This window comes from Pundamilia nyererei, unplaced genomic scaffold, assembly GCF_000239375.1.
Source record: "Pundamilia nyererei isolate P.nyererei 1_Seehausen unplaced genomic scaffold, PunNye1.0 scaffold00466, whole genome shotgun sequence".
Lineage (NCBI taxonomy): Eukaryota > Metazoa > Chordata > Actinopteri > Cichliformes > Cichlidae > Pundamilia > Pundamilia nyererei.
In genome coordinates, this window is record NW_005187867.1 from 100,085 (window position 1) to 121,009 (window position 20,925).

At 42.1% G+C, this 20,925-nt stretch overlaps 1 protein-coding gene across 2 annotated transcripts in view; it reads right to left on the bottom strand.

Annotated features, from left to right (window-relative positions):
• The window catches only part of sorl1 (sortilin-related receptor, L(DLR class) A repeats containing), an 85,352-nt gene that overhangs the window by 22,757 nt on the left and 41,670 nt on the right, over positions 1-20,925 (bottom strand). For both annotated transcript variants that reach the window (XM_005753802.2, XM_005753801.2), the window contains exons 7-15: positions 12,182-12,283; positions 10,695-10,864; positions 9,137-9,329; positions 7,756-7,873; positions 3,547-3,620; positions 2,905-2,993; positions 2,062-2,240; positions 540-726; positions 102-230 (exon numbers count right to left, since the gene is read on the bottom strand). In XM_005753802.2, coding sequence (XP_005753859.1) covers positions 102-230; positions 540-726; positions 2,062-2,240; positions 2,905-2,993; positions 3,547-3,620; positions 7,756-7,873; positions 9,137-9,329; positions 10,695-10,864; positions 12,182-12,283 — 1,241 coding nt within the window. The remainder of the gene's footprint in view (positions 1-101; positions 231-539; positions 727-2,061; positions 2,241-2,904; positions 2,994-3,546; positions 3,621-7,755; positions 7,874-9,136; positions 9,330-10,694; positions 10,865-12,181; positions 12,284-20,925) is intronic.

Consider the following 20,925-nt stretch of genomic DNA (forward strand, 5'->3'; position numbering starts at 1 on the left):
CCGTTACTCCATTACTGCTGTGGACGACGGCATTATGCTAAGAAACTGCAGAAGAAGAACGGCAGGCTCTGCATTCCTGCACGTTAATAACAGCAGTTTACCCTTTGCTGCGGCGGTAGGTAGTACCAACAGGACAAGGAACGGGTGGAGCGTAGAGGTCGCCCAAGAACTCAGGGTCAGGCACGCACACCTGAAGGGACAAGTCCTCACTCAGCTTAAAGCCATAGTCACTGAAAGGAGGAAGAGGAGGGGAAACAAACAATATAGTGAGTTTCAGCACCTCCCAATAAAGAACAACAACACAGTATTTAACCCATGCATACACAGGGGGGTAGTCCTGCTTTTCTTTTCATTATTCTTGTTAATGCATCCTTTCAAATGAAATTTAACCTCTGCATCATAACATCGAGTCCTGGTGATAAATCATTATGAAATCAATCATGAAAAACCTGATATGTTCAGATATGGAGTAGAAAAAAAACTGATTAACAAATGAAGACTTCTGAAATCAAAGGCCTGGAGAGTTTGTGGACTCTCACCACTCGTAGTCCTGGCGTGTGCAGGAGCAGTTAGAGATGGTGACCGGCCGGTCAAAATCCTCTCCGTTAAAACACGTAGCGTGAGGCGCTCGCCTTTTGAACGTTATCTCTCTGCCCAGCAGACACTCATTACCGTGCTCGTCAGATGGGGACCAGTGCTTGTAGTCCTTCTCAGAACAAGGCACGCCTAAAGAAACATCCAAGGAAAAGTAGACATGATGTGGATCTGACAAATGAGTTGAAATATTCTTGATGGTATATTTATAAAGTCAGTATTTCTAGATAAACCTTTCTGCTGGCGTGTGTTGCTTAGTATTTATCCTTTGCCTTTCTCCTAGCTTTCATCGTTTCAAGTTACATATTTACTTTTAGAAGTAAATTAGCATTATAGTTATTTCCTATTATTAAATTGGAATATTGGTGATTAGAAATGACTTGGCTTGTTTTTGTCTTCCTTCTTTGAATTTTATTTAACCTTTAATTTTATTTGTTTATTTTTTACACAGTAACACATTTTTAAATAATAGAAACTTTTTATTAGTGTTAGCTGCTACTAGAATTTGGTGATTATACATTAATTTATTCCCAAGTTAATAATCATGTGTCTCTGTAAACCATTACTCCTTACTAGCCCTAGGGTCTTCTGGAATTAATGAAATGTAGTGCTCTTAGTTAACAACAGCAAACAGCTAGCATGTGCTTTCTGGCTATTTTAGCTCAAGTACAATCTTTGTAACAAAAATGTAAAGTGAGTTTATTTTTGGTACATGAGCAGTAGTTGTGTGCAACATTGCTACAGTGTATTACATTTTGTTACAGTTCATTCTCCTTAAAAACCCTGGATGCTATGCTATCACTAGCTACTGTCATTATGGTAAATGGTAAATGGCCTGTATTTGTATAGCGCTTTACTAGTCCCTAAGGACCCCAAAGCGCTTTACACAATCAGTCATCCACACATTCACACACTGGTGATGGCAGCTACATTGTAGCCACAGCCACCCTGGGGCGCACTGACAGAGGCGAGGCTGCCGGACACTGGCGCCACCGGGCCCTCTGACCATGCTAACCATGCGCACGTTGGCTACATACATGAACTTTAGGTGCTACAAGCAAATGTTACAGATCTTATAACAGTTTTATGATTGTATTCATCGATTAATTAATGAAATTCATTTCTGTCATCTAAATTATTTCATGTAGCTGCTGAGTTATGCTAGTTTTAGCTACAGTTACTACATGAGGTTATTAATCAGAGAACCAACCTGCAAGCATGCATCATCACTCTACAGCCATCTGAAATATCTCTGGACATTTGTTTGGACGATTATACGGAGGCACTATATGAATTGCTTACTTATTTTCAGTTTATATAAGAACTACATGTATAAAATCAAAAGTTACAGATGACTACAAATCACCCCTACAGCATTGGCTTTAGTCTAAACTGAGAAATAACTGTTTCTGCATTTAGCTGTTGTTGCTAAGAACTAAAGATCTCCATTCTCAATCGTGGACTTACCCAGAATGTCAGAGGTGTTGACCTGCAAGATGAGCCAGCTGTGTCTCTGCTCGGCATACGAGCCAAAAATGGTGAAGATGGTGCTCTTCTCTCCGGGCTCTGTCAGCAGCTGGTAAACGTACACTTCCTTTTCTGAGAACCGAAAGTCGGTCCACGTCTCGCCTTCATTGGTGCTGAACCTGACAGGGGCGTGGTATTATTAATGACCGTATCTTCTAAATGTGTTTGGTAGCAGCCTCTCACGTACTGTCGACTAAACATAACTGAGTAATGTTTGATCACCAAGGTTACCAAGTTATCAGCTCATCTGCTGCATGCCCACTCACTCACCGAGGGAACAACAGCAAGACAGAGAAGACAATCAGATGAAACAAACAAACATGAGTTAATATCAAATTAAAGTGGGAGCGCGACGTGTATTAAAAGTCGGGCTTAACCCAGTAATAGGGACATTTGTATGTATGAAGATAAAATCGGGTTACTGAGTAATCAGGGAAAGATAAAATGAATTATGGAAATGAAGCCAACTGGATACATATCGTTATAATACATCACTTTCATGAATTAAAGTTGGCTGCAAGGTAGGTGTTGGCACAGAGGTGTTTTAATCTAGTTCTGTTGATTAGTGGAAGGATTATTTGCTGTTTAACTCCAGCAGGCAGCTTCACATTCACACAGTCTGCTCCTGCTGGCTAATGGGCACGACCACACGGTAGGTGCTGTTTATGTGCTCCGCCTGCCAGATTTCTTAAAGCTGTCACAAGTTAACCTCTCTGGGTTTGAAGCTCCTGTCCGATTCATTTCCTCGGCTGGAGGAAGTTTAGGAAAGCCATCTGGACTTACTTCAGTTGTGTGGTGGGGCCTCCTTGTGCAATAGCCATCAGGATGCCGCCATGGTCACCCCAGGTGTAGAAATGAGGGCCTGCCAATGCCTAGATTACCACAAGCAGTGTGAGTGAGACATAATGTGCTTCACAGGGTTGAAGAAATTTAGTGTAAAGACAACAGTGCTGTTGTGTGGACTAGACGGTAGAGCTTTAAGTGATATTGACGTTCATCTAACAAACAAAAGATTCCCAGGTTGATCCTGGAGGGGGAGACACATGTCAGAGTCATCTGACACATAAGGAACCTGATTATAGTGATGTGTCTGATGTCAGGCGGCAATAAAGCTACTTTAGTGCCAGTTCTAAATAATCAAAGTCAGAACAATCCCCATCAATCTGCTGCTAGAATTAAGGACAGTAGAGTATGAGACTAATGAAGCACTAATTACTTTTGAAAATATCATCGATGTCCTTTGAACACTAAATGAATTAACAGTAACGTCCTTTCATGACATGTGGGCATGAGAACATCAGTCGTCTATGAAAGCTGAATAAAGCTCGAGCCTGTCTACAGGACTAAGCCTGAATAGTGACTTTTTCTTTGACACACAGTTTAGCCGTCTCCACTGTTCTTGTTGCTCTCAAACTTTGCACTGACCTCTCTCCACTGGGCTCCAGCGCTGCTGGATACATACACATTGGGTTTGTTGGCCAAGTTCCTGCCAACAGATCCTGCAATCAGAAGACAGAAAAGGCCTTTAACACACTCTGACTCCATATGATCGCTGCTTTTGTAACTCCGGAGTTTAAGCCAGAGCATTTTGAATCTTTTCATGCATGTGGCATTTGTATCTGCTGGAAATGAAATCCTCCAGGAACAATCTGCTTAGAACATTTTATAAAATACACAATGAAAATAAAAAAATTATAAAACATAAGGATGAGAGGCCTGCTTGAATCCGCCTACAGATGCTGAGATCCATCTGTAGTTCTGGAAACATCCACTAGGGAGCCAACATTGTTGTCCTGTGTTGGGCATTGTTCTGATACTGAGTGTCACATAGAGGCTGACATGTTTTACCCTGTCGTAGCCTACCGTGATGAAACTAAAGTTAAAATTTTAACTTTCTAATTAAAATCATTAGAAAGTTAAAATAATTATCTGCTTAGCTAAAGGCATTAGCTATTATTTAAAATGTAGCATGTTAGCATTTATCAGTGACAGAAGCAATGTGACAGCTAACACAACCTCACACAGCTGCTACAGCAGCGGCACTTTTTAGTGTTTCTTTAGATAACAACTGCAGCTTCATCACAGGGCTGATAACGAGGAAGCAGAGAGTAGAAGTAGAGTAGAAAATTTGAATGTGAAAAAAAATGTGAAGCAGACTGAAAATACTTTTTACGCCTGTTTACACAACGTTTATTTGCTCCAGCGCTCTTACACATTTGCACGACAGGTAACATTTACTTTGGAGTTTGGGAAGAAATTTTTATATCTTCGTCCAAATGCCCTCCAACATGCGTGTTAGTGTATCCCCCATCTATCCATCAGGAAAAGGATCAGGACCATCATTCTCTGTGTTTGACACTCGAGAACAGACAACAACCGCTCAGGACATCAATCACATTGAAATATTTCAGGGTGAATGACAGAAGCACAGATGAGAATGAGAGCAGCATGGCTGATGTGTCTCTGCTCAGGGCTGTAATAATGCCTCTGAAAGGAATTTGGTTCTCTCTCCCAGTAAAACGGGCTGATGACACTAAACGTTAAATATCATCACAGAAAGTGTCAGAGAAAAATAAATGGCTGCCACTGATTACAGCATCCTGCATGATGTCTGCGACAGAAACACAGTGGGTTCTAAATCAACCAATCAATGTGTGATTAAAGTGCAGATTACTCATTTTATCCTATTAACATCACAAATCCTTTCAAAAAGACAGAATAAAGGTCATTTTTAATGCCTTTGTTTAGATTGCATATATATTTATTTCTTTTATTCGACTTTGACTGTACAAGAAGCTGGAGCACTTTATTAATTTAGCGTGAAAGCACCACGAGGTAGAGGCTTTCCTCGGAGACGGGAGGTTCCCCAGCATCACTTCTTTGACCCTGACCTCTGTAAGACACCAGATTATGCCTGGACTCTGGCATGAGCTCTGATTATTATTGCGTAGAAAACAACTGCAATGAAAACCGCTGGAGATTTAAGACAGCAACAACTGAATACGGATTTCAATCCCACCTTCTAATGGTGGTTTTAATAGGGCCGCAAAGCAGGACCAGCTGGTCAGCTTGATTAAATTGATACTGGACTTGGCTGCAGACCAGTGTGTCACACCCTTGGAGGTTCTCCAGCATCACTCCTTTGAGCCTGGACTCTCTAAGAGTTCCCCTCACATGGACGGGAGGACACAGCAATAAAACCCTGTGATCTCTCAGCAATCGCCTTTGTTGTTTGTGTTGCCAATACTCGAGGGGAACCGGCAATTCTTGTGAACATTGTTTTAAAAAGCCTTAAAGAAAACCACCAAACAAATACAGTCTTGAACTTCAGTTCGGCACAAATCCATCACATAATCACTGCGTTGAGGTCTTACCAATATCAAAGGGAACAAATATTCCCGGGAATTACTGTGGGACAGTCATTCCTTGTACACCATGTTAACAGAGATAAGATACAAAATATATCTTAAATAAACCAGCCTTCAACATCAACTCATTCTTTAAACATACTTGTTGCCGTCAGAGCTACTCGTCAGCCTCTTAGCACTTACACCTGTGGTAGGAGTCTGCGTACGTTCAGGAAAGCTTCAGAATTTTAGTAGCTGCACCTGTGGTATTGATTTGAAAATTCTACATCGCCTTGTTCTGGAGTTATCGCATTCATCGGGTGTCCAAGTTAAATCGCACCTATGCGAGTTGTCACACGATTTTCAGAAAACCTGGCCTCTGACATCATCATGGTCACTAAGATTTGAACACCTGGTGTCAATTTCAAAGTCCTATTTCACCTCACAAACTCACAAATCTGCATGACCACCCACCTGCCTGGCAGAGCGAAAACACCCTGTACCCAGCAGAGAGGGTAAACGATCCGAGAGTTTTCCAAGGAAGGAAATGAGATATTCTTCAGTAGCCAGCGTGTTTGGTTGTGTACAGCTGCAATGTTTCTGTGTTAACTGTAAAAACAAGGTGACTTTCGCGATAATTTTAAAGAGGAATGCACAACTTTGTCATTTAAAATTCAAACTTGCCAACATTTCTATGTTGTGTTGTGTTTCATCTTGATTTTATCATTGTTTGGTTTATTTAAATTTCATATGGTGTCTGTGGTTTTCTTGGTTTCATCCATGTTTTAAAAGTCGACTGTTTACTTTGATAGTTTATGCTTTTTCTAAACATTATCGTGTTTTATCTCAGTTTTTTTGGTTCTTTTGGTTTCTCTTGATAGTCTTATGTGTTTTGTAGATGTGTTGTGTAAATGTTCCTGCATGCATTTTAAATATCATTACAATATCTTTTCTTGTATTAAATAAATTGAACTACAAAGACAATAACAGACCGAACATAACTGACACCAATGGAAGCCAACAACAAAACAATGAGAAACCTCGACAGTGAAACAGGACGGATGGAGGCGGGATCCAGGTGCGATCTACAGCAACTGAAGGATTTGTTGCCAACATCATGATTCCGAACCAGGAAAACTGCGACGGTTTCATGTGAGGACTTTGGGCTTGGAGACGTACCCGATGTCACTGAGGTGGTTTTAATGTTGGTGTATACTCACAGCACAGACTAATCAATGATATTTAATATTTTGTAAATAAGAAGTTAAACTGCATGGAACTAAAGTGTTTCCTGTGGTGGTCGTGCATGTTCATCCCTGCACTCAGGACTGTGTTTGACCCGTCAAGTGCCCGCCGGGTGCTGCAGCAGTAATTAGCTCATCTATCTAAGAGAGCGATAATGAAGCACATGGTGGCAGCAATTGGCAGCGCTCCTTCCTCCTCCTCTGCTCACCCTCCCTTTTTCTTGCATTCTTTCCATGCCCATCATCTAATAAGAATTTAATTAAAGAGACAGGCTGGTTGCAGTCTCCTAAACACTGCAGAGTATCAACAAATCAGTGCTCTCGACCAGCTGTGACGAGGCAGAGACAACTCAAACTGCAGCCATAATGTCTCTGCAGCACTGACACTGTTTCCACTTCGCTCTGAGGAATTCATGAGAATTGAACATGTGGTAACAGTTTTCACATTATTTATGTCTTTGAGATTTAAATTGCAACTGTGTAACTGTAATGAGAAGCAGGACAGAGGTTTCAACAATGATGCATGAAGCAAGTTTCTAACACATATCTCACAAGGTGCAATGCTATTTCCTGTGTTTTCAGCAATACAGGAAGTGGCCACATACTAAGAGAGACAGAGGCATCTCAAACATCACAGACTTGTTTGCCTTGCACTGGATATTTGAATCAGTGTTATCATAAACCAAGAGGAAGTTACTGAAAAGTACAACAAGCCATCCTCCAACAGATGGCACTGAAACTCTCCTCATCTAGCTCTTAGGCTTTCGTCAAAGCTCTGGGACATTTCTTCCCTGTTCACAACAACCCCAGAGGTTTCTAGTAGTGCAACTATAATTTGACTCGAGTTTGAAAGTTTAAGTTCACCATCTGTAAACTGAGTGTGAGACAAAAGTGTTGGACCCATTAAAATCTGTCAATGTTTGACTTCACTGCTTGTAGTCTACGTCCTACACAGGAAGGTCGAATGAGCTGGGGGAAAGAAATCTATTCATAATGAGGAATCCATGAAATCCAAGAAAAACTTTTATTCCGTGTTATCCCACCTGTGGCCATAATAAGTCCAGGTGCAGAATCCTTGGATAAAATGGGTATTCTTCTTAGCTGGATGTTAAACAACTGGCTCCAGCGCTGAGCCAGGTGAAGGGAGCAACCTTTACTGAGCTACGAGGGAAAAGCAGAGGAGAGAAAAGTTAGATGACACTTAGCTGTTCAATTCACAGGATTCATATCTACCTGATTTGAGCTTTTCTGCGAGATCAGCAGTTCACGTTGGGGGATTGAATCTTACCCTAAGATTCCTGCTCGTGGTTAAACTTAGCTAACACTAGTATGCCTGCTAACACGAACGATTCAATTCAGTTTTATTTATACAACGCTAAATCACAACAACAGTCGCCTCAAGGCGCTTTATATTGCACAGTAGACCCTACAATAATAGATACAGAGACAAACCCAACAATCATATGACCCCCTATGAGCAGCACTTTGGCGACAGTGGGAAGGAAAAACTCCCTTTTAACAGGAAGAAACCTCCGGCAGAACCAGGCTCAGGGAGGGGCGGGGCCATCTGCTGTGATTGGTTGGGGAGAGAACAAATTCCAGTTTAGCTCACCAAGCAAGTGTTTAGGGGTTAGCTAACTCCCAGGGCTGACCTGGTAGCTTAACTGGCCTTTTTCAAATTGCTTTATTAACTAATATTAAGAACTAACAATCGGCAAATTCATGCAAAATATATTATAACTAGCTGGTTAATCTTCTTGTTTGCTAACATGTCAATACTGAAATCAAGTGTGAGTGGAAATTTTAGTTGGCTAACCCACCAAACTGTTTCACCAGCTAACATGAGATGTGATACAAACTTGTGTTTGCTGATTTTAGGCAGCAGTAACTGGATGCTCAGTCATTCATGTAAGGAGATCCCAGAGACTTCAAGCTGTTCCTGCAGTTTGCTCTCATGTACTAGCTTCAGATAGTTCTGGACTGAAGAAGCCACTTGGGTGAGTAACAAAACACTGAAGATGCAACGTCCATATAAACAGCTTCAGCTTTCTTGGTTTACAAATGTGAGATTTTGTCTAACTTGGGAAACGAATTGGACTGAGAAAAATAATTTTGTTGCATCAGGTCAAATTTTTAGTTCAAATCATTATCAAGACATACAGAGGACGTCTACAGCCATCAGCTCTGTCATGGTTTGGAGCTGTGGTGTTGGAGAGCGAGAGAAAAGTGGAGAAATTATGAACACAAAAAGTTCCAGCAGATTTGAGCTTATTGGTTCTGTTAGTCAGACAACAAAGTAATGTAGGACTATTAGTGGCAACTAATCAATCCATCGAATGGAAATCTGATGAAGTAATAGAAGTTTATGTTTCGTGCTTCTGTGGGAAAGAAACAACTGAAAGCAATAAGTTAAACTTGGCGTACCTGGCAGTCTATGGTTCCGCCCAGGCTGTCGGTAGCAGGCGACTGAAGCAACTCCCACGTCCCTCCCTTGTCGAACGTGATGACAGATCGCATGTTGTCCTCGCTCACAGAGCCGTTGATGAGCGTGGCGATGTAGACGCCCCTCAGCCCCTCCACACGGTGCAAGTCTGCAAACGGCTCATTGGCAAAATACCTGCGCAGCAAACGCAAACATGGTGGCAGGGTCAGAGAGGAACATCTGAGGTGATTCTGTAATATTTAATGTCAAGGTAATTATCTATTTCTACAATACAACAATACAAATTATCTACAATATTTAAAAGGAAGGAAGGAATTGTGTTTTTATTCAACGTGATCATATTTTCATTATTTTACTTCAATGATAGAGCTCTGGTTTGCACTCCCACCCTGTCCACTGAACACTGCTGTCAGTTTGTTTTTCCTAACTGTAACTTTTGCACACTTTATCCTAACACCCAATCCCAGGACCACGCTTTGGACCCTTTAAAGATGATTTCAGTCAGAACCACAGAAGCACAGAAAGTAATATCATCAAGTTGTTCAAACGTAGAACATGAGGCAACTTTTACACACAGCAGAGAGGTAAACAGGAAGCATGAAACTCACAGTCTGATGCTTTGTTTCAGAATGAGTCATGAGAAACAGAAGACAGAGAAGTGTTAACAGCAGACGCTGTTGGATAAACAGAAACAATCAGCTTTGGCAGGAAGCTAAGCCAACACTGGGACTGCCTCTGCAAAACTAACACCAGATCGTCCTCGTGATTATGTAGAAGGCAAACAATGACTACAGCTATCAGCTGAATGCACTATTAGAAAAGGATGTACTGCTTTCAAGTGTTTGCAAAACCTATACTGTTACCAAGCATTTGTAAAGACAGCAAGAGGCCTTCCTGTCAGTTGCTGTGGTTTCTATGGGAACAACTCAATTACTGGCAAGGCTGCAGATAGTGCTCGATTTGTCCTGCAGGTACAGACTGCAGTCATTTTTATCTGCTGGTACAATTTGGTTCATCATGTGATCTGCTCATTTACTTATCTAAAGGAAAAGGGGAAAAATCACTAAAGCATTAAAAGCAAAGAGCCAGCTGAGACGGTCCAGGCGCCTGTAAGGAGGCAGGCTGGATGAAGGTGTTCCAGACACATTCGGCTGTGGGACCCAAGCACCTACAATGGTGAGCAAACCCATTCAGACCATTACATTAGCATCTTGTAGAGGCCCAGTTACAACTTTGAGTCTACTTACATCAGTCTGGATTCTGCACACCTGGCTATGGCAAGTTTATCCCTCATGCTGTCCACACACTCTTTGTACTTGTGCAGTGCCCAACACATGGTTCATATAAGGACCCAGCAGGGACTGAACAGATCTCAGTATGTTCCAAATCCACCGCAGTGCCCTCGCCAAAGGATTTTTATTGAAACTGGATTATGTGTTTTTAGTTAGCCTGACAATCTGTTAACGAGAGGTTTGCCCTTTTGTATCCAAACAGGTAGGTGTGTGTGTGTGTGTGTGTGTGTGTGTGTGTGTGTAGTACCTGATGAGTGTGTTGCTGCCAGAGCTCTCAGGACTGTAATACAGCACGTTCTCCAGCGACAGAGAGAAGGCGAGACCCTGTGTGTCTGAGATGTAGAGGTGTGTGACGTTGTTCAAGTGGTTCACACACACGAACACTTGGTCCTCAGATGCATCTGCTATGTAGTACTCCTGTGGGGGGGTCGGGGGGGAGAGGGGGGGGGGTCATCTATAGTTCACTGACTTAAAGGTCCGATTAGACTCGATGCTCTGAAATGGGAACGTGTTGTGTAATGTTTTTTTAGAAATGGGAACAACAAATGTTCAGCTGTTATGTTTCAATGTTTTTATTGCTGTTGCTGTCTGTCTGTGCTCCTCCACATATGCTGAGAACACGCATTTAGTCTTATATTACACCTTGGACGTCTTTATTTCCAGGAGTTTCACCTTAATGAGTCAGTTTCAAAGTTTTGTGCTTACAGCCTGAGGCCTTTGAGTAACCGGTCACATGGCTCTCTGATGGATCAGATATGCATGTATGCATGAATCAGCATCAAAGGCTGCATGCATGTAGCTGCAACCTGGAGCACAGATCACACATCCTGTTTAAAATGACAGAGCTGAAGCTGCTTTCTTAGCAAACCCTGTTTATAGCTGTGAACACACACCGAGTGAAAGTCAATACTTATTCAGGTACTCTCTGCAGCAATACTGTACAGTTATTTAACCAAAGGTCTGACAATAAAACATTTCATGAATAAATAAAGAATATCCTTATGTTTGTTCAAACTGACACCATCAGCAGTAACAGCATAAACACTCTGCACCACAGACTTTATATAAAAGCTGTAGCTACCATGACATCACACATAGTTTCAGGATGCATGTGTTGAAGCCTCAGCAAAAATATTTTGGTTCCCAACGTGTTGGTTTTTGAAGTTCCTAGTTATTAGTTAACAGCTGTTCCTACAAACTGTGTCAGGTTAACTAAGTTCAATCAAAAACCTGTGAAACAAACAGTGAGTTGTGTTATTTATCAGTTTAAAATGTTCCAGCACTACAAATACGGTTCAAAGTTACGAGTTGAGTCCAAGCAGCTGCGTGTTCCAGCACACTGGTCGGTTAAATCAACCACTCCCATAATTTAAGCATGACAAATATTTGAGCGAGTTTATAAAATGATAAAGCCTGTACACGTCTTACAAATTGGGAAATTAGCTAAAGAGAACTAAATGTTTTTTCTACCAACCTGTAAACATGTTCTTGGCTAAGGTTTGGTATTTTAACATGACAGTCTAAGGTTTCACTTTTGGCATCGGCCTCCAGTGGCCATTTGAAGAACTGCACGTTTGGAAATGACACATTGGCTAACTTCCGCAGTCCTCAGTATTCGCTGTGTGCTTTGTACTACGAGACTGATTTAAGACCATCTGACGGGACTGTACCTTTGCTGGCTCACGGACAAATGTGTTGGGTAAAGCACTTCTGAACACAAGAAAAAACACTCACTGTGATTGGATGGCGGGTCATAAACTGGGCTGCTTTCATTGGCTGGCGGTTGTAGGACACCCAGAGCTGAACAGATGATGGTTCGTGGCTTCCCAACAGTTTCTGGACATAGATACAAAACAAATCACTCAACCTCTCCTCAGATTTAGTTTCTCGGCAGCTACAGCTTGGAGTTGGCACACAGGCTTCATTCTAACGTAGAACTTCATGATGAAATCCCAACAGAACAAATGTAAAAAGCTTTGACGGCTTTTGGAAGACTGAGAAGAACCGAAGAGGCTCTTCAGACCCCGTGGAACTCTGGACTATTTATTTTGCACTAGTGTCGTGTGTGGGCAAGGCCTGGAAAATGACCTGAAATTAGGAGAAGAGACTATGTGGACTGTCCTGATAATGTTTTGCTGCTGTGACACCCCCGCGGTACAGAGCTCAACAGCTGAGAGACAAATCATTAAAACGAGCTGGATTAAAAAGTCTCTCAGACTCCAAGAGCACATCTTCACTGTCATGACCGTGTGTGTGTGTGAACACACTCACACACTCACACACACTGGATTGAAGTGTAATTGTCCTGACTCCTGTTGTCACAGTTGGTTTGTTATCGATTTGGCCTTTTTTAGTCACACAGAGAAATCAGGATCTTTCTTTCAGCGATTTCTCGTCCGTCTGAAAGGAGAAAATAACTTCATGGACGGACAAACAGCATATTTTACATCCCGCATAAAACTACTGGCTGCACTCATATTTCATATTTTTCAAAATAATATCACTGTGTTAGTAATGTGCACCTCAGGCCTTCTGTAAATGACTCCACTAACATCTGTACAATATTAGGACTCCAGTATGGGCTGCTGCTCCAAACACAGCACTGACAGGACGCTTCTGGACGTCAGTGCAGATGTCCTATTCAAAATCTACAATATACATTTCTTCACAGTGACACTTTTTCTGCCATCCTTTCCCGACTATCTCAGGTTTCCTGTCCTACAGTATGTTCACCAAATCAACTGTCCCTCGATACCTGACGATATCTTTGTTCTTCCAGGGAATACAGATCCTGCTTTGTTTTTCCTGTGGTAGCAAACAGAATGATCTCCTGTTTGCTCTAGTCTACGCTCAGAGATGTTTTCCTTTCTGTTAATAACCCAGCCCTCTGTGCCTATTAACGTTCCACTCTGTACTCCTAATTTCATTGTCTCCACAGCTCATGTACTCTGTACCTTTCCCGTCTCACCCTCCGCTCTCCTGGCTGGAAATTCAGTTTGCTGTTGGATGCAGTTCAAGTTTGCGGAGAGCCAAGCAGCTTCGTTATATTATTTCTGATTAGGCTGGACCACCCGGCTATAAGAGCAACGTCCTCTAGAGAAAGAAGGTTTTAAAAGAATAGTGAAATGAGGTAACTGCAGTAAGAGAGGGAGGGAAAAAAGATTCTGGAGTTGAAGAGAAGAATAGTGGGAGAGAGGAGCGAGCAGGAGCTCAGCTTTAGAAAGCAATAAAGACTGAACAAAGAAGTCAGGATGGAATTTAAAGAGCAGAGCTGCACATCCAATATTCATTTTGTCTGGACTGTCAGAATCCACGTCATGCTACACGAAAAGAGCCAATCCTAGATTTGTACCAACAGGAACGGGAGGAGAACCTCTGACATGTTTTTGGGGGCAATAAACACTGAATGACTCATCACACCATGTTACCAAATGACAGATAACTGCAGCCTAGCTTAATGTTCATAAGCTGGAAATGACATGAGAATCATAAAATATAAGCTTACAATATAACATTTTCTAATGTAAGAGCTAAATACTTAATTTAGCTCAGCATGAAGATACAAGTAGCAGGAAGCCTGGCTTTGTCTGCAGCTAGAACAACAAAAATGTGTGCATCTATCAATTATAATAATAACAATATGTAAATAAATGATTCCAGTCCATCAAAACTTAGATTTTTTTTCAATTGTGGGTTTGGAAATGAATTAGTTTCCTTCTTCACACTCCGTGTAATCACAGTTTTAATGTCAGTTTACTTTGTGAGTCAAGAGGAAAATTGGACTGTAGAACGTATTTTCACATGTAACTATATATTTTTCCACTGCAACCACATATTCCCCTCCAACAGCAGCTGTCAGCAAGCTTTGCATTACACACTGTTCCTGTTCTCTCAGATCCCTGAAACGAGAGATTCTTGGACCTGAGATCAACTCGGATGTTGGATGGCAGACACTAGGACAGTGTGAAATGGAACACAGTCTACCAGAAGGATCAACTGTGACATACAGGAAGACTAAAATGTTATCCAAAAAAAGCCAAAAACTCACAAGAATTCTATCCTTGTGCCACATGTGTAATGGTGTGTTTTAAGGATGGTGGCGGAGTTCCACAGGGCTCAATTCTGGGTCCTCTACACAACACAAGGACTCGACTGTGTCCATCTACAGTGGGTATGCTACCCAGCTATGAGCTTGTTGGGTCAACAAAGGGGGACCAACAATTTTTGTAACTTCAGAAAACCAACAATCCATCATGTACAGATACTCAGCAGTTCTCATGCTTTACCCGACTTTTTAGCTAGTGAGATATTCACCCGCCTTCAAATCCATTTTAATCAGCTGCTGTTAATAATAACAGACCAATAGTCTTGTCTATTAATGTGTTAGCCCGAATATAATTGCTTTTATATTCTTTATTAACTTTCAATAATTATAAAACCAACATTAAAATGCTGTCAGCTAAATACCATCCAAAACTGCACTGATGTAGGTGTTTGTGAGGTCACAGTGCGTTTACCTTATGATCACTTTTACATTTGAAATGTTACGGTATCGTTGTGAAATATTAACAGAGGTTAAATAAAGTAGCAGAGGACAGGATCCTTTGATCCAGGACAGTCTACAGGGACAATGTTATTATAAATAAATAAATGGGCAAAGTTGATGAAAAGCAATCTACTGACACTCAGATATATATTCAGGTCATGTGAGCCTGACCTTGATGAAGCGATACCCTCAGAATCTCCCCGTCATCAGAAACTACCTTCTGGTATTAAAGAAATCCCAGATGCTGAAAACATGTGTCTGAGTCTCAGTTAAGTTACAGTGTTTATGTTAAATCTCACAGTTTTTTTCATGAACTTCTCTAAAAATAACACTCAAGTGCAGCCCTAACATGTCCTCATACTTCCTGTTTGAGAAAACAGCCACAAGGTGACATTTGTTAAAGACTAGATCAGAGAGAGAGAGCACATGTTCACTGTTGCGTTTTTCGTTGTTGTTTTAAGGCTGCCATTTGATTATAATGAAAGCACCTGCACTGGCTGTGAAACGAGCTGGAAATGTCACGAGTAAATCCTCGGAGGCAGGAAGCCTTCTGTTTGTTTCTCCCGAACGCTGTGCACGAAGGCGACCAAAAACTTTGCTGCTTTGCTGTTACAGAGTTACACAGTGTAACGCCAGCATGTTTCTCCTTTTATATCTGCAAATTCTCTGATCGAGATGGTTTTAAGTGTTTCCGTCCTTTTTAATGCAAATGCATGAAAACATCTGTGTGTATAGCATTTTAAAAAAGATGAGAGAGATCTGAGCAACAACAACAAGTGCAACAATTAGTGTTTATTTCATATCAACATCATCTATGTACAGCTGGACAATACTGTTTATCCCCTGTGAAATCAAAAACCAGTGCTTTTTTAACACAGCAAGGGATTTTTAACATAGCATGAAGGGTTACCAGGTTTCTTTAGAAATCGTAATGTGGACAAAATAACAGAATTATGCCAGAAAGAATAAAAACAATATTATTAGCCCCTGTGCAGTTATGTGCTATGTAATGCTCTACGCTTGGATAATAAAGATAAAACTGACGTTTTTTCCCAGTTTACACGATATTAAAACTTGAGCTGTCCTTTGGTACAACCTGCCAAAAACAAAAGCAAGAACTGGACGAGACGCGTCATCAACAAACTCAAAGCAAGCCGCTCAGTATATAAAACAAGGAAGTGAAAGAATTCAAATTTCTGGTGAAATGTGTTGAAAGACCCTGATGACTGACTTAGCCAAGGCAGGAAATTATAGTCTCAAAGAAAACAATCACAGAGACTGATGGTTACAGATGGAGAAAAACTCCACTTCTGCAGCAGAGACACTTTCAAGCCAGGCTGAAGTATGCTAAGGACAAGCTGGAGAAGGATCATGGACACTGGAAGCACATTGCTTGGTTAGGTGACTACACTAGAGTTTTTTTACTGCTTATTTTTGGAGAAAGAAGGGAGAGGTGTACAACCCAAAGAAGACCCACCCCACACGGTGGTGGGAGTATTACAGTGTGGTGCTTCAGTGGATCTGGAACTAGGAATCTTGTCAAGGTGGAAAGAATCACCAGGAAAGGAGCATGTGGGCAGATTTGGAAAGAAACCCTTATGGACAACTGGGCCTGAGTGGCTGCTTTGTCTTTCAATGTGGCAACAATCCAAAACATCCAGGTAAAAAACTACCAACAGAAGATCAAAATGGGAGCTGTTGACTGGTCTGCACAAAGTCCTGACCTGAAACCAACTGGGATGATGTAAAGACTAAGGTCTCTGCCAGAAGATCATGAAATCTGGAGGAGAGACTCAAAGAACAACAGGCTGGGATTGCTCTGCGTGAGACTTGTTGACAACTATAACAGCTGACTGCAGGCTGCTGTCCAGCAACAAGGAAATCCAGCTCTTTGTTTACTGTAACTTCATATGACGCACGACTGGATTAATCCGTATTTATGTCGCCTTGGTGTAGCCGCCCATGTAAAACGTTTGGAACAAGCTGCTTTAGCTACTTCCCTTCAAGCTAACTTCCTCCTGATTGGCTCCCCCTCCCCCGTACAGCATTTTTGAACAGGTGGGCGGGGCTTGTGTGCTCACAGCCTGAGATACGTACCTGAGGAGACCAATATCTACTCTGTGCCATCATACAGAGACAAGGGTAGACAGACCAGCCTGAAACAGAGCAGTCTGAGCTTTTGGTTCGTTGGGGTCATTTGTAAATATACACTGATCTCAATCACTCCGTGTCAGCCACTGTAACAACTGCACACGACAGAGTGAAAAGAAAAGCATAACAGATTTGATTAGCTGGCTTTCGCTTGACGGCTCTCCACACTGTCAAACTGAAAGCCAAATAAAATAAACTGATACGACGTATGGAGATGAAGGGTACGGACTAATGTGCAGACACTAAACATGAGTAATGCCAGTATATTCAGAGGTAACATTTAAGACTGAAACACAGATCTGAACAGCAGCTCATCTCTTCTGTGAAGTTCCTGTAGCGACTACACTGAATATGAGCTGAAGATTTCAGCAGTCCCAGCTACCACGAGCAGACTGGCATCATTCCTCCACCAGGCTCCTCTTCCTGTTTCCTCTCTCTTTCGTTCCAGTCTTTGAACAGAACCTGTGAACTGAACGAGTAGCACTATGGTGAGCAGATAACCGCGGGCCTTATCGGTACTGCAGTTACATCTGCTAAAGCAGTTATCTTCCATGGCTCTGCTCAATGGGAGCAAAGGCTGAGGGCTCTAAGGTCTGATTAGCGCTCTTTTGCTCAGGATCCCTATTGTTAAATAAAACCCTCCATTTCTGCTTCTTCAGTTAGCTAAAGCAGCTTGGTACTGCCCAAAGCACTTGTGATATTCAATTAATTTAATCCTATTAGTCCCAGAAAAAGAGAGACGAAGAGAGAAAGTAACTGAGACGAGACCCAAAGGGCGGCCCTTTTTATAGGCGGAAGATTTCAGATGCTAGCAGCGAGGGCGAATAGAGCTGATGCTTTGTGATGGATTAGTCTGTATCTCCTCCATCCACATTATCCCCCGGGGTCGTGGCTGTACTCAGACCAGTGCTAGTCTATCTGACAGGTCCCATCAGCTCTGGAGGTCAGATGTCAGATACAGAGCTTGGAGAGGAGGGAGGTCACAGACAGTTCAATCACAACAACACAGCCCACTGTGCTGCTGAGAGTTGGTGTGTGATATCTGGTTAGAAGGAACAAACACTGCTTTAATTCCATAAAACAGCTGGGTTGTAGAGTTGTTTCAAAGGTTTTTCCAACAAAAGCAAATAGTTTATTAATTATTACCATGACCAGTCGCCAGTCTGTCCCAGGGCTAACACGGACGACTATTCACACTCACACCTGTGGACAATTTATTATCACCACCTGATCTTAGCCCACTCGCTGCACGTCTTTGGACTGTGAAGCAACAGCGCTAACCACTGTGCCTAACTCATGATCGTGACTCACCGTCGTCACACCTCTGAACTGTCAAACACACCTGAGCTTATCAGGAAGGATATCAGGCACGTGGTCGAGAACATCATGAACATCATACTTCAGCAAACACGCCCTACTAGCACTCCGACTATTTTGGCCTGTTGTCCTCAAAGGCTTTCTTATCTTTTCCATGTCAGCAAATCCCACATGGATCAGAGTCGGGTCACAGACTCATTTGAGAAAACTTTGTTCTCCGATCTGAAACATTTTTTGGATTTAATATAATTTCTTTTGTCAGATGGGGAGACGCTGTTAAAACTAGTTCAAATGAGGCATCTGTTGTTGTCACTTGTTGACTTGCTGTGTGACCACTAATGCTTCAGACAACACAGCCATCTGCAACCCTGACTTCCTCGTCTGATTTGTTGGTTACATGCAAAGATGTTTCACATCGTGCGTCAGAGTTCATCCTCGAAACCCTGCGTCTGTGCGATCTGCATAAGATCAAAAGTGAAAACGAGTGACACAGCGTCTGTAAAGTGTTTAAAGCACTAACTTCTTTTTTAAAATCAGCAGTGGTGCAGATCTTTTTCAGTGGCAGCCACAAGTTTTATTTAGTAGTTTAGGTTAAAAAGAGTAATTGGGGCAATTTTTGTGAAGAAAATCACGTGCGTGGCTTTTCCCCAAACTCCTGTTTCCCATTCAGAACAGTAAATAAACCACAACAGTGTTTGAGGTTAACCCCTGGCCCTAATTGGACCACGTCAGTAATTAGGAATAAGCATTAATCATTAGTTTTGACCATGTTGGCCACGGGGAATTAATAAAGGGACTCCGTGCTGCTGTCTTTGATCGCCTATAATCTGCATCAGCTGCATCTGTAATAACACAAGACACCGACAGACTGCGTCGCTAAGATCGTTTCATTCTCAACCAATCATTAATGTTAATAGCAGAAACCTGCGGACAGCTGCCCACAAGAGCGATTCATGCTCACCGCTGCATCGACTGACAATGAGCACGCAGAAGTGAGATTACACATCAGAACACTTAAAACATGTCGGCACCGAATTACAGCAGCAGTGTAACTCTGGGGTGCAGCTATGAGCTCAGTGTGATGAGCCATCTGAAATCCTTCATGCCGACCTCCTTTGACAATCAACAGTTATCTGAACACTGCAGCTACAGGCTGCCGTCAGCCCACGAAGACGACTCGGGACAAAGCCAGTCTGTTAGAGGCAGGCTGCGAAACTCCAGATCATGTTCACCATCTGCTCTGCTATCTGTCACCAAGGCTTCCACTACACCAACACTGGAGTGAACAATGACAAACATACTGCGCTTCACATGCACCCACAGCCAAATATTGATCGACAGCGTGTCGTTATGCTGAGCTGGGAAACTGGCTGCTTAGTGCTCATTATGCTGCAACAACTGTATGCAGGTGCTGAACAAGTACTGCAGCAGCTACCTGCAGCTGATGCACATCTGCCTAGTGTAGCTTGCATAGATAGATTTAGATGTTAGTTGTTATTGGATATTTATAGATGAGTGATTAGTGTAGTCTGTGGTTCTTACAGTGTTAAATGACTGGTGCACATTTCCTGCACACACCGAGGCATCATTTCCTCCTTTTCTTTCATCTACGCTCAAACAAGTACAGAGACGTGCTTTAATCAATACAAATGATCCAAAATGTAGACAAAGGGTAACAAGATCTTAGCATTTATGTCATCACTACCACAAAGGCAGATGTGCATACTATGTGCTGTCAATGTGGGATGAAGGTCTTTAAATTAGAGATATGTCATTCATGTATCTCTCAGGAGACTGCAAACTTTTAATTATTTATTATCATTATCAGTAGTAGTAGCAGTGTTATTTCACTCAGAAGCTTCTCACTAAAACTACCACAAGGTTCTGGGTTCTCTCGTCGTAGAGTTTGCATGTTCTGCAGGTACTCTGGCTTCCTCCCACAGTCCACAGACGTGCGTACGAGTATAAACCGTACTGTCCACAGGGTAACTGTGACTATAGTGGTCTCTGTGTTAGCCCTGTAATGAACAGGGATCTCTCCAGGGTACGTCATTTTTTTGTCCAGAGTGAGCCGGGATGGGACCAAGCCACCCAGCGACTGAGTTAGGAAATCGTTTCACGCCCAAGCCGAGTTGGTATCCGGCCTCTTCAAAATGAGGTGGCTCAGTATGACACGTGAGAAGAAGGGAGTCAAACAGACTCACTGTGTGATTTAGGGGAGTGACTCACCTATGCTAAAAGGCTTGATAATTAAACGATCACCGTAAGTATCCGTTCTCTGCCTAACTTGTTTAAAGCATCGCTATTAAAGAGACCGACAGCCCTCTGTGTGCAGTAGTAATGAGACAGCATTGTTGTATATACTCTGTGCTGTACAGTTACTGACATACTCTACATCATACTAGCCAGCTTATAACATGGGACCTGTCTTATTCTTGATTAGAGTAAAGAAAAAATACTTATG